The 14403-nt window shown below is 35.8% G+C and overlaps 1 protein-coding gene across 1 annotated transcript in view; it reads left to right on the top strand.

Annotated features, from left to right (window-relative positions):
* LOC106880152 (glutamate--cysteine ligase catalytic subunit) overlaps window positions 1–14403 on the top strand; it is a 75803-nt gene that overhangs the window by 25410 nt on the left and 35990 nt on the right. The window contains exons 2-3 of the mRNA XM_052967687.1: window positions 5391–5500; window positions 9791–9910. Coding sequence (XP_052823647.1) covers window positions 5391–5500; window positions 9791–9910 — 230 coding nt within the window. The remainder of the gene's footprint in view (window positions 1–5390; window positions 5501–9790; window positions 9911–14403) is intronic.

The following is a 14403-nucleotide window of genomic DNA, read 5'->3' as shown; positions in this document are numbered from 1 at the left end:
GCTCTTCCGATCTGAGTATTTTGAACTACTTACATCATACTGGTTATCTGTTTTATGAAACAATTACTTAACTCACTTGGCTTGCTGTGTGGTCAAGAATAAAGGAAAAAAGTAGCACAAAATTTTAGGTGTGTGTAACAAACACTGTGGGTGTGTCTTTTATTTTATTCTTTGACTCTTTTAAGACCACCCCTGGCGCTTTATTACAAAATTGTTTGTTTTAAAATGTTTATATCGTGATTTAAAACCTTCCACCAGAATTTTATGAAAGAACGTATCTGTTAAGTTACATTCCAAATACCAGATTAATAATGAAGCAATGCATTATTTTATTACATCCCTTGGAATTCCGAGTTTGTTTTATTGAAAAACATAGACAGTATATTTCATTGGTAATATAGTCACAAGAAAAGTAAATGTTAATACTGCTCTTCTGCAGTAAAGATATTGAATTCTCTCTCTTTCTCTCTCTTTCTCTCTCTCTCTCTCTCTCTCTCTCTCTCTCTCTCTCTCTCTCTCTCATTTGCTCTCTCTCTCTCACTCACACACATATGCACACACTGTGTGTGTCTCTAATGTCCTCCATCCACCATCTTTGTGACTTTTGAAGCCACAAAGCTCTCCTTATCATTTACCATTTACTCGTTTCAGTCATTGGACTGCAGCCATGATTTTAGTACATATTTTTGTAAGTCTAATACTTATTTTATTGGTGTTTTTTTTTTTGCTGAACCATCTAGTTATGGAGATGTAGACAAACTAATACCAGTTGTCAAACAGTGGTGACACACACACAACAGGCTTCACACATTTTCCATCTACCAAATTCACTCACAAGGCATTGCTTGGTCTAGGCCTGGTGCCACATAGAGGAAGTGAACCTGAAACCATGTGATTGCAAAATGAGTGTTTTAACCACACAGCCATAGCTGACCTTGCATCAATAAAATTTTTGTAATTGTAGCTAAATTGGAGAAGGATGAACAATGCGTATGAGCCTGCTAAAGGCTTCCCAGGCAGGTAAAAAAAAAGGGAAGAAATTTGTCTGTTTGTTAGGTTACTGACTAGTCTCACTCTTCTTTGTGTGGATGGTGATAGGTAAGATTTTAGATGAGGGTATGCCAAAGAGAAGTAGTAGGGAGCTAGGGTAGTTAGCATAAGGAGTAAATGCAGTTTGGTTTTGTATCAGAATAATATATAGCACCACTAAGATTATATTTCTCACATGACAACTGCAAGTAAAGTACCATGAATGTAAAAGTTAAAATTCAATTCTCAAGATAAGAAATGTATTTGTTAAAAGAAACAATGGAAGTGGGTAAATGGATTGTTAATATGACTTAGGCGTGATAAAAATGAAAGATGCAAATCGACAGTAAAAGATATTGTGTGTTTAAAGGCAGTTGATGTAACTGTGATGGTAGGTCTGAAATCAATGAAAATGTAGACAGTTAGTGAAACACTGTGATTGGCAATTGTAAGCAAAGCCAAAGCAGGTGATGATGTTATCATAGTACCAAGCTACAAATGTTTTAGAAGGAGAAGAGTTGATGATATTGACCTATTACATGACTGAAGGGATGGAAAGAAAACTTGAACTCGGAATGTAGACAAACGAAATACTGCAGCTCATTTAGTCTGGCACTCTACCAATAATAAGACTATTAGTGGTGTGGACTGCTGGCAAGTGAATATTGAAGTTGTTTAACCCAGAGCTGTGGAGTTGAAGCAAAAAGTTTTGACTCTAACTCCGACTCCTCTACTATTGGCACCTTCGACTCCTCTTTATATAATCAAGTGATTGTGGTCTACATATCTCATAAAGCACGTGCATACGCTTGTACTTTGAGTAGACCTATATGTTATAATTGGTTTATATTAAAGAATAAAGATATTGTGAGTTGGAGTTGGAATCAGTATAGTTTTACCAACTCCGACTCTAGCTACCCCTTAATTGTTTCTGACTCCGATTCCATGAATCTGACTCCACAGCCTTGGTTTAAACTCAGGTTTAGTCTTGATTAAAGAGACTTATGCTCAAAGGCATTCTAGCTGCTACCATCAGTTTGTTTTTGTTTTTTTCTTTTTAGACTTAGTGTATCTAGGACTAAGCTATTCAGTATGTCCTTTTTTTAAAGTATGATGTAAGGAATCTTTGGCTGAACACCATCCCAGATCTAATGGACAGGCAGAATGCTTTGTTGATACCTTCAAAAGAGTCCTTAGAAAATCGAATAAGGAAGTCATGGGTGAGGTAGCTCTACAACAGTTTTTAAAAGTGTACTGTGTGACACCAAATCTGAATACACCAGCAGGTCACTCACCAGTGGAGCTGATGTTTGCAAGGAAAGTAAAATCAGTCTTTCATAAATTGCTCCCTGGCAAGAAAAGAAAAAGTGCCTGGGAAGACATAGCTAGATTCTTTAAAGTTGGTGAAAAGGTATATATGAGGGCATAGAAGAATGGAAAGCAGAGTTGGAAAGATGGTGTAATTACCAAATGCATGTAATTACCAAATGATGTATTGGGTAAAAAATAGAAAAGGCATACAAAAGAGACACAGGAACCAACTGTAAAATAGATTTGTGGAAAACGAACCAAAGAAATTGGAGGAACTAATGGAATGGTTGTACAATACGTTCCAAGTACCAATGCCACTGCAGATGATTGAACCCAGGTGTTACAAGTGAGAGGAAAAGAAAACATAGAGTTCCTGAACATAGATGCCAAGTGCAAAAAATATTAAATTGTATGAAAGAAAAACCCAAAAAGAGGGGTGGGGGTGAATAAAAAAAATATTGCTAAATAAAATGACACTTCCAAAGAAAAACTTGAAAGGGGAGATGTTGTAGGAAGTTAGTAATAATGGTACACCCGTCCCACATGATGAGTGGAATAACTTAGTCACTATAAGAGAAGTACGTGAAGTACAAGAGTACATATTAGGCAGTCAGAGATAATTGTGTCTTTATTGGTTTTATTAAGTATACTGTATACCAAAGTGGGCGTTATAATAATCCAAAATTTTAAAGATTATAACATATACATACCCATGAATGTTAAATGATGATGGTGATGATGATATCTATTATCCCAAACATGTGTGACACCTGGACAACTACCTGCTGGCCAATAACACTAGCATATGAAGGACTGTGAGATTATTGTATCAAGAGGGATGGCAGCCAGTGCAGGGCAATGTGAATGCATTCACAGCAATGTTGCTTTTACCCTTTTGATGCCAGCTCTTCCTATCATTACAAAGCAGAATTTGCAAAGCTTTGGATTGTTCACACCCACTAACAGGAAACATAAGCTGGGGTTAGACCATTGTAGGACAGGTTAGTTCTATACACACACACACACACACACACACACACATTTTCAGTTTGCAGAGAAATGGCTAAAAATTTGCTCTGTTTATGATTATACCATATGTTATATATTTATTATATCATACTTTGAAACTGTGTAGACTAAGACCTCCGTTGACAGGCTGCTGGTATTTATAGAGTGTTCAACACTTTCGGTATGCAAATTAGGGACTCCTTCATAGAGTAACTGCTGCATTTGTTGAGTATATAAACAGTTTGACTGCTTGTTTCTCTGGAGACTACCAGAATGATGTAGATGCCTCTGGTGCCTCGATTAAGGTTGTTCATAATTTTTTCAGTCTGCGGAGAAATGGCTAAAAATTTGCCCTGTTTATAATTATACCATATGTTACATATATATACCAAGTTCAAATAAGTTATCATTACCTTTAAAAAATTAATGATTAAGTGGCCAGCAAAGATAACCAAAATAAGCAAAAATATATATTATTTATTGTTAAAAGTCAGGGTACAATATGCACCTGTTTGCTAGAAAGAAGAGTTAAAACTCTCCAAAGCCATGCATCTCTCACTATATGTAAACACGTACGGAGAATGTAGCAGATATACTAAAAACAGTCCTCCCCATTTGTAGAACCACAAAGAGAAGAGTGGATATCCCGAATATTGTCCAAAATGGAAACAAGTTCTAATACTTCCATGTGGTATGCTTGGATAACTGTGAAGATCTCTGCACATGAAACCATTGGTTGCTTTGTTAACCCACAAATAAAGTTCACCCACAAGTAAACAAATATATATATATATGATGAGCATCTTTCAGTTTCTGTTCCCCAAATCCTTTCACAAAGCTTTGATTGTGCTGGGGCTATAGTAGAAGACACTTGTCCATGATACCATGCAGTGGGATCTCACAGCCACACCTGTACCTATAAAATAAAAATGAGGTACACTATTAAATATATTTCATTTCAGAACATATTTAACTTCTGATATTATCAACTTTTGTTTTGTCCTCTTTTGATTTGACATATTCTGTAATTATCAAGTGTAACTTCATTGATAGATAATGTATATGTATTATGTATAGTTCTTTTTTTTTTTTGCAATAAAATCTCACATATAATCTTATTGTATCTTGGATGAGTTTTTATGTCAATAGTAATAAACACACATGCACTCACTGATTCAACTTCACTCCTTTACTGTTAGTCAATTGTACTTTATGTAATCAACTTACTAATCGATTGTTTATTTAATTTGTTGGTTAAACAATCAATCGGTTGTTTGTCAAAGTCCTTTCATCTCTGTTTGCACCAGTGACATGCTCTGTCTGTCTGCCTGCCTGCCTGTCTGTCTGTCTGTCTGTCTCTGTCTGTCTGTCCCCCCCCCCTTCCAGGGCTTGTCTGAGAGTTAATCTTATGTTTAGGTACATGTAGGAATGTAGAAGTGCGGTCAGTTGACAAGAGAACTGAAGTGAAATTCCTTTACCCTCTCCTTTCACTTGTCTTGTCGTATATGACCACACCCTTACATGTACACAGACGTAGACTAATTCTCAGACAAACTCAGAAAAGACCTTGACGAGAAAGGGCTTGTCATTGAAGATGTAGCGAATGACGATGAAAGGACTTTGGCAAACAACTCACTGATTGTTTAACCAACAAATTAAGAACCCATCAATTAATTAGTTCGTTAGGTAACTAACCAGTTGACTAACAACAAAGGAATGAAATTGAATTGGTCATTATCATCATTATCATAGTTTAACATCCGTTTTCCATGCTGGCATGGGTTAGGTGGTCTGTATGACCAGAGCTGCTAAGCTAGAGAGCTGCTAAGCTAGAGAGCTGCTAAGCTAGAGAGCTGCAACAGGCTCCAGTCTGATTTGGCATGGTTTCTATGGCTGGATGTCCTTCCTAAGGCCAACCAGTGTCTGTGTTTATTATTATTGGCATTAAGACCCTCCCCAGATACAAGAATGAAGCATACATATAATGTTTATTTTTAAAAAAAATTTATTTTATTTTATTTATTTATTTTTTTGCCTTTTAGGTGGAGTACATGTTAATACGGTTTGATCATGAAAAGGAAGTGGTCCAATTACTGTTAATCTCTACAGAGTTACTTTCATCTCTTCAGAAACAAAAACTTGAATCAAAAGAGTAAGTCTGGACCTTTGAAATATTTACCATTCTTTTCCCATGCTGTCTCAAGCAGACAAGGTTGAGGTGAGAGTTATATCTGTGTAGTTTGTGGTTCACCAACTCTTCAATTGTTGTTTAGACCCACATCAGTCCTGATCCAGCTGACAACAACCAGACACATTCCAATTATGACTATCTTATCTTATTTTTAGTTCACACTGCATTTAGGATAGCATTTTACAAGTTCTTTTTTTGAGAGACTTTACTGCTATTTCTAGCAGGTTGAGTGACTATGTAAAGGCTGCTTCATTAGATTCATTAGCTTAACTGTTGTATGTATTAATGCAATTGTATCTTTTATCGTGGGTGTTTTTATAAACAAAGCTAGAAATTATAAACCTAATATTTGATGGTTGAACACATTAAACAAGCAAGATTGTTATTCATTAGTTTACTAAACAAAAACATAGTCTTTCATGGTTCAGTATAGTATTTGACTTTATTTTCTTCAATTGGTATTCTCAAAACAAAAATAATAAAAACATTATTTTTTAAGCTATTCATAGAGATCGTATACATTGTTGTCCTTTATTTGAGTAGGGTAGTTGTACTGATACATAATCTAGACATGATTAGACAAACAACTGTTGTTGTGTAGCTTGATGTTAGCTCTGGTTGATTACATTACTGAGGCATTGTTTTTACAGTGGGATTCTCTTGTTGTTAACCCTTGCTTGTTTGTCAAGTGAGGGAATTTTATTCCAATCCACTTTTCTTCCCAAAGTGCAGAGCTGTCAGGCAGTTTGTTGACAGGGAAACGCAAACAATCTCACTGTCTGTAACAAGCAAATTTTAAGAGAAGTGTAGAATGCAACCGCTTACATAGACATGCACACACTCCCACGAACATAAACACATAACAGGCTTTGTACAGTTTCATGTATCGAATTCACTTAAATTGGTATTGGTTGGCCCAGAGCCATAGTTGAAAATACTTGTCCAAGGTGCTGTGCAATGGCCTGAACTTGAAACCATATAGTTGTGAAATGAACTGCTTAACCACACAGCTATACCTGTGCCTTTAACCATACAGTAACCATATAATTTCCGATCACTCTGTCAGTCCTCGGGTGTAGTTCCACTCTGTTTGTCACTCCTATACATACATACATACATACATACATACATACATACATACATACATACATACATACATAGATACATACATAGATACATACATACATACATAGATACATACATACACACACACACACACACACATACATACAGTTGTATGGTATGTAAAAAGCACCTGTGCAGGTACCATGTGAAAAGCACCAGTGCTGGTGCCTTGTATTAAGCACCCAGCATACTTTGTAAAGTGGTTGGCATTAGGAAGGGCATTCAGTCATAGAAACCATATCAAAACAGACAGTTGGAGCCTAGTGGAGTTCTCCAGCTTGCCAGCCCCTTCCAAGCCATCCAACCCATGCTAGCAGGGAAAACAGATGTTAAATAATAATGATGATAACAATGATGACCGAGCTCTGTTCACTCTGCACTTCGCTCTACGTCATCGAAGTCACAGTCTGTGTCATATCCACTCTAGCATAATTACCTACTTCTCTCAGTAAGCAAGAGAAAGAGGGAGGGAGAGAGAGAAAGAGAAAGGGAGACTATTTTCATATTCTGTAAAATCCATCTACTGAGCCATCCATTTATACTATTTTGCCATGGCAATCGTCCAAATCCATTTTGTTGGCCTAATTAACATTTATTTATTTCTTTAAAGTTATGACATTGTTCTAAATTTAAAAGTTCTGCTGTCCAACATGGAACAGCTGTCATTGCTGTTCAGAATTAAAGACCTCTGCTGTTGTTAGCAACTCGGTGCACTGTAAAGTTGTGATTGCGCAGTCAATGTTGTAATTGGCTACTAGTACATGTCACTTTTAGAAATGGTGGAGATGATAGTAGCAGTAGTAGTAGTAGGAGTAGCAGCAGTGATGGTGGTAGTGCTAATGGTTGTGGTGGTGGTGGTGGTGGTGGTGGTAGTAGTAGTAGTGCTTAAGAGTGGTAATGGTGATAGTGGTAGTGATGGTGGTAGTGATGGTGGTAGTGGTAGTGGTACTCATTGTGATGATAATGATGGTTGTGATGTGGTGATTATTATGACAGTAATGAGATAGCAATAATGGAGGTAACAGTAGCTGTAGTGGTGGTGGTGGTGGTAGTAGGAGGAGGAAGAGGACAACAACGAGGAGAAGTATGTCTCCTTTATATACAGGCTGTAACTGTAAATAGTTTTAGTTTATTTAGACTTTATTTGGTTGTTTGGGAGGTGTTTGTGGGGTGGCTATCTAAATAAAGACCCACTTACAGAATAACACCACAAACTCATGCATCACTATATATATATATATATATATACCGGAGTAAGCACATAAATGTGAAACAAGGTGGAAAAAAGAGTACTCAAATACCGGAGGTAGAGTAATATGCTTCATTTAAAAGCAGCAAAAATATAACAAAAAGCTGTTACTCAGAGTTTCACATTCCCGTTCATCAGACAGTTTTTGTCCGATGAACGGGAACGTGAAACTCTGAGTAACAGCTTTTTGTTATATTTCTGCTGCTTTTAAATAAAGTGTATATATATGTGTGTGTGTGTGTGTGTGTCTGTGTGTATGTGTGTGTGTGTGTATATATATATATATACACACACACACACACACACACAGACACATATATATATATATATACACACCGTAACTCCTCGAGTATAGTTGGCTCTTGAATATAATACGCAGGGGATTTTTAGGGGGCTGTACCTCTGAAAAATCTAAACCTTGTGTATAATACGCACCCCTTCTCTAACTTGAGTCAAGGAGGTCGATATAACGACCTTGGTTTGTAAACGTATATATGGTAACGTCCTTTAATATTATTGTATATATAACATAATGCAAACGTGTAGCTTTTTTGTGCACTTTGCAGAAAATATAGAAATAACAGTAATAACATCAGTGAGAAATAAATATTAAGTAAATTGCCTCTACATATTTATCACTATCAGTCACAAGCCCAACATCACAAAATACGTCTGAATAAACATTGCCGGACAGCAAATAAAGACTCGGACGTTGCTTAGAAAATATTTTTCATTTTTAACCTCTTATATAGTACGCACTAGGGATTTTGACCTTTAAATTTTGTTTTTTCATTGTATGGCAATTATTAAGTGTAGTAAATGGGTGCGGGTAAAAAGATATTTTACCATTTATAAAGCAATAAGAAAATGGAGGGGAATAAGTGGTATTCATCAACTTGCTGACATTGTATTGTGTCAGTTTACTTGTTTATTTGTTTACTAAGAGGACAATAATAACAATATACAAACACATGTGACATATTATGTCATATCAGTAATTAAAAAAATGACATATAGTGACAGAAAATGGGATAATGTCTTACAGCTGTTTCAGTCTAGAGGTGACATGCTTCATTCTATCTTTATCACTCCAGTAGACTGAAGTAATCAATAGATGAAATAGAGGTACATGGATGATTCTCTAGGCCTCTTCAGAGATTTTATAAAGTTCATAAGGTTAAGTAGAAATATAAAGATCTAAAAATATAAAAACCGTAAAAACCCACATATATATGCATACTTTAACATATACATAGATATACATAAATAAACATAAATACATATATGTACATTTAGATGTACATACACAAATGTCCATGCATGCACACAAATGAATCAATTATTATTATTACACATGAGGAGGACACATATACATACACACCCACACATACATACATACATACATACACATATGTATACATAAACATTTCCGTACAGACATGTTCATGTACGGAAATGTTTAAATTAAGTTGTACTTGTAATATGTTCTTATGCCTTTTTTTTTAATTCTGTTATTTTTTCCAGGCAGCTATGTCATTTATCATGTGTCCAGTCTTGAAATAGTATTTTGGTTAGTTTGAGAACCACCATTTTAACTAACAGTGAATCCTTCCTTAGTTTCAGTGATCTGTAACAGCTTAAGAATAGAAAGCCATTTTGTCACAGATGATATTCCCTAATTGATCTGCTATCTTCTGCCCATTGAACTAAAGCTATCTAGAATTAACCCTTTAGCACTCATATTACTCTGTCAAATGTAATGATTTTTTAAATTCAAATTGTTTTGAATTAATCATGCAGTATTTCACAGCTTAGTGATTTCGATGATATAACTGTTTATTTCTATTAATACATATACTGTATGTTTTATTCAACAGAAATGCACAGATCTTGTGGCACCCCGAATATGCACAATACATGTTGGAAGGAACACCAGGAAGTCCCTTTGGATGTCTTATGGCTCACTTAAATTTAGTTGAGGCAAACATGAAGCTAAGGTAAAATGCTTTCTCTTAGAGTTTTGGGCTCTCAATTTGTTTTGCTGCTGTGGCTGCTAAGATAGCAAGGTGGCCGAATCATTCACATGTTGAACAAAATGCTTAGTGGCATTTCTTCCAGCACTTTACATTATGAGTTTAAATTCTTCTGAGGTTGACTTTGCCATTCACCCTGTAGGGACTGATAAAATAAATACCAGTTGAGCACTGACATTTGATATCATCCTCATCATCATCATCATCATCATCATGTAATTGATTAATCTCCTTCTCTTAAAAATATTTCTAGCAAAAACATTAGAATGTCAGATAAAATGCCTTGCAGTTTTAGATTTTCATATTCTGAACCCAAATTCTGCTGAGGCCAACTTTGCTTTCATCCTTCCAGAATCAATAAAAACGAGTACTACTCAAACATCTGGGTCAATGACTTATTTCTTTCTCACAAATTTCTGGCTTTTGTCCTGCTGACACCATGGTTGAATGAAAAACATTCAACTGTTGCAGAACTAATTCAGGAATGTGTAACATTATTCCACTTTTCGTGAGCCAATGAATGAGTTTCTACTCAGTCATGTGACCAGCTATAAATAGCATCTGAATTTTGGTCATGACTGGAATGCCTTTGATTATAGATCTACTCAATCAGGACAGGCATGGAGCTGAAAACTTGAAAATCTTAAAGGGGAAGTAATCACTGATATAGTTTAAGTTTTGTGCTGTAAAGTCATCAAATATCTCAACTACGAAAGTACAACCTATTTCTTATATTTGCTTATGTGTGTACTCTCTCTCTCATCCCCCCCTTCTCTAAATCCAGTTACTACTTAAACAACATAAATCAAATTCCTCTCTGTTGTACCTGAGTAATGTACCTATTCTCAACATTACAGTATTGATAAAACAGTATGTATTCTTAATCTAAATAGATTGGTTTTGTTTAACTCTTTTAATCCTAATGTGTCTGATACTAAATTATATAATCTCAGTTAAAACCTCCCTATAAAATGAATTATCCCCTGAGTTTTCAGTTAGTCAGCACCAATGCAGCACTTATATGACATTAGAAAATTTGAAAAGGCTTTTACTAAGCCTTTTCAAATTATGATTATATTAAAAATCAGTTGCAACATATGGGTAGTCTGTTCATTAGAAATCAGTTACATAAGAGTGGTACTTGGTGAGGAAAAAGTCATAATTTTCTCCTTATAAACATGAATGGATTCCATTCATTTCTCAGCTTTTTGAAGTATTTCCTGTCAGATTACAGTATTGCAGTGTATGATATAAGGTAGAGAGCCATGCCTACTTCCATGTAGTAGTGTTAAATCAAGCAATGGATTAAGCCTGTCATTCAAGTAGATCGTGGTGGAATTTGAACTCAGAATGTAAAGAGTTAGTACAAACACTGGAAGACATCCCATTCAGCACTCTAACATTTCCTCTTGCCCCACAACCCTAAGCTGATACTTAATTTGTCACACCCAGAAAGTTGAAAAGCAAGCTTGACCATGAAAGATTTGCAAAATACATTGCATTCAGTTTGAAGACATTCCATTTAATCCTCTAGTAACTCTGCTAATTGACCACCTATCTGTCTGCCTGTTTGTCTGTTTTTATACCTGATTTTCCATGCTAGCATGGGTTAGTCAAAATTTGTTGAGGCAGATTTTTTAAGCCAGGTGCTCTTGTTGTTGCCAAAACTTTAATTTTTTCTACTATGGTAAACTAATGAAGCCATTGAAACTGCAGGACAGTTCTTATTAGAGAATGTACACAATGTCGACATTTTCACTCAGGACAAGGAAAAACATTCACACACACATACTCATGCACATGCCTCAATTTCCATTAACCAATTCCTCTCACAAGGCCTGAGGCTATAGTAGATGATTGCCCAAGGAACCACACACTAAGAATGAACTTTAAACTGTGTGATTGCAAAGCAAGCTTCATTGTAACTTCATAGGCTCTAGATGTTTTAAATATATATCCCCAATATTACTCTGGAAGATTGGTCTTCCTCTTTACTACAAGACAAAATTTCAGCTTTGATCAGTTGTTGATTCTATACAAAACTCAAAGTCAACCCACACTGCTCAGTTATCTTGGATGTTACTAATACTATTTGTTGGCACTCCGTCGCTTACAACGTCAAGGGTTCCAGTTGATCCAATCAACGGAACAGCCTGCTCGTGAAATTAACATGCAAGTGGCTGAGCACTCCACAGACACATGTACCCTTAACGTAGTTCTCGGAGATATTCAGCGTGACACAGTGTGACAAGGCTGACCCTTTGAATTACAGGCACAACAGAAACAGGAAGAAAGAGTGAGAGAAAGTTGTGGTGAAAGAGTACAGCAGGGTTTGCCACCATCCCCTGCCGAAGCCTCGTGGAGCTTTAGGTGTTTTCGCTCAATAAACATTCACAACGCTCGGTCTGGGAATCGAAACCGCGATCTTATGACCGCGAGTCCACTGCCCTAACCACTGGGCCATTGCACCTCCACTATTAATACTATAGAGTGTGAATAAATACTAAACTGAATCAGAAGAAGCCTCTCAACTGTGAATCAAATCCACTACAAATCCTAGTCTTTACTACAGATCTTACTGTGTTCTATTTAACTGAAAAATCGGTTATCAACCTCAATTTATGGTTATCAGTTGTGCATGTAAATACGAAATACCTGAAGTACCATGCAAATTATAAATATGCTTTTAAGCAAATTGATTAAAAACAATAAAAAAAATCCCCAAAGCACAATCATCCTCTGAGATATGAGAAGAGATAATCTTTGTTAGTTTTTATTAGTTCTAATTGAGAACATCAACATGCAACCAAATTATTGTTCATTAAAGAATGTTAATAAACTAAAATACCTGTCATGCTGGAGCTGATGTAATCAGTTTATTTTCTGCTCCTAAAACTGCTGGCCTTGTGCCAAAATTTGAAACCATTATTACCTCTGCCTTAACGAAGGCAAAGCTATTGTTTTCAGTCATGTTTGTTTGTTTGTTTATAGACAAAATATCTCAAGAACCACTGGATGGATTCAGATGAAACTTTCAGGGATGTTTGACCTTGTAACTGGCACGAACTGATTACATTTTTGTATCGATCTGGCCCTGGACAAGGATTCTGGATTATTTTTCCTGTTTTTGTACTTAATTTTTGAGAGTGGTCAGGTTCATTTTTAGTATTCTCGTTTATTAGAGCAACCAAGTTTATTTCAGATATTCTCAGTTTAAAAATCATCTCTGGCTAATCATTGAGAGGATGTTGGTGTTGCCTTGGCGGAGGTTTGCGCTCTCTGAGTGCTCTTGTTATTATTATTATTAGGGCAGTGAGCTGGCAGAATCGTTAGCAGCATTTCACCTGTTTTTACAATCTGAGTTCAAATTCTGCCAAGGTTGACTTTTCCTTACACCCTTTCAGGATTGATAAAATAAGTACCAGTTGAGTACTGGGGATCTATGTAATTGACTTATCCCATCCCATTGTTATTGAAACCATTATTGTTATTATTATTAGTGGTGGTGGTGGCGGTGGCGGCCATATCCAGCCCAAATTTTCTATCTGTTTTCTGTTCAAGTGGACCAGATCCTATGGCTTACACCTTCTTTATGATGTTATTCTAAAAATATACAAATACAGCATTGAAATCTCAAAGCTACGTAACAATGCATGATTAATTCAAAACAATGTGGATAAATAGACATTACATCTGACAGAGTAATCTGAATGGTTAAAGCATCTTTGTAGTTTGAATGGCATTTAAGGTATTTTATATGTAGATACTTATTTAATGCCCCTAATTATCATCCTGTAACCTATTTTATGCTAAATTATATCAGAATAATATCTGTAGCATAGAACAGGATTTGAAAAAATAGCCTACAGTTTATGAACACATTTATTTGTTCTTAATAATAGCTGTTACAATTGCTGGTTGAGTTGGTCTGTCAGTGTACTTCACTCTGGATTGTGATGATGCAAACAATATTGTTCAGTGTAAGAGTTTGATAATGATGCTTAGCAAAGAAGTTTTCCAGGGAGAAATAACAGAGGCACATTTCATCATCAACATTGGATGACGATGTGCATTTACAACCATCACAAAATGTCAAGACAGAAATACACAAAAACAGACAGACAGACACACACACACACACATACCTACATATAAGAGACTTTACAGCTGGTTATTTCTGCAGCTAAATTACCTAGATGTGGAGCCTGTTATATCAGACTGATTAAATTTAAAATATTTGTGTATCTTGCTTTGTTCATGCGCAAATGTTTATAGTATGGATATGATTTGAAATCGTAGCAGTAACTATTCTATATTTAAACTTTGCTGTCAATATTATGTTTGTAATAAAACTTTATAGGTCTCATATGTAGACTAACTTGAAAAACTAAGATCAACTGATTCTTTTCCAAGTAGAATTCCTTCAAGGTGCGTTTTAGTCAGGTATGGACAACCAT

The sequence above is a fragment of the Octopus bimaculoides genome, chromosome 4, assembly GCF_001194135.2.
Source record: "Octopus bimaculoides isolate UCB-OBI-ISO-001 chromosome 4, ASM119413v2, whole genome shotgun sequence".
NCBI lineage: Eukaryota > Metazoa > Mollusca > Cephalopoda > Octopoda > Octopodidae > Octopus > Octopus bimaculoides.
This window is presented reverse-complemented; position numbering and strand designations above follow the sequence as displayed.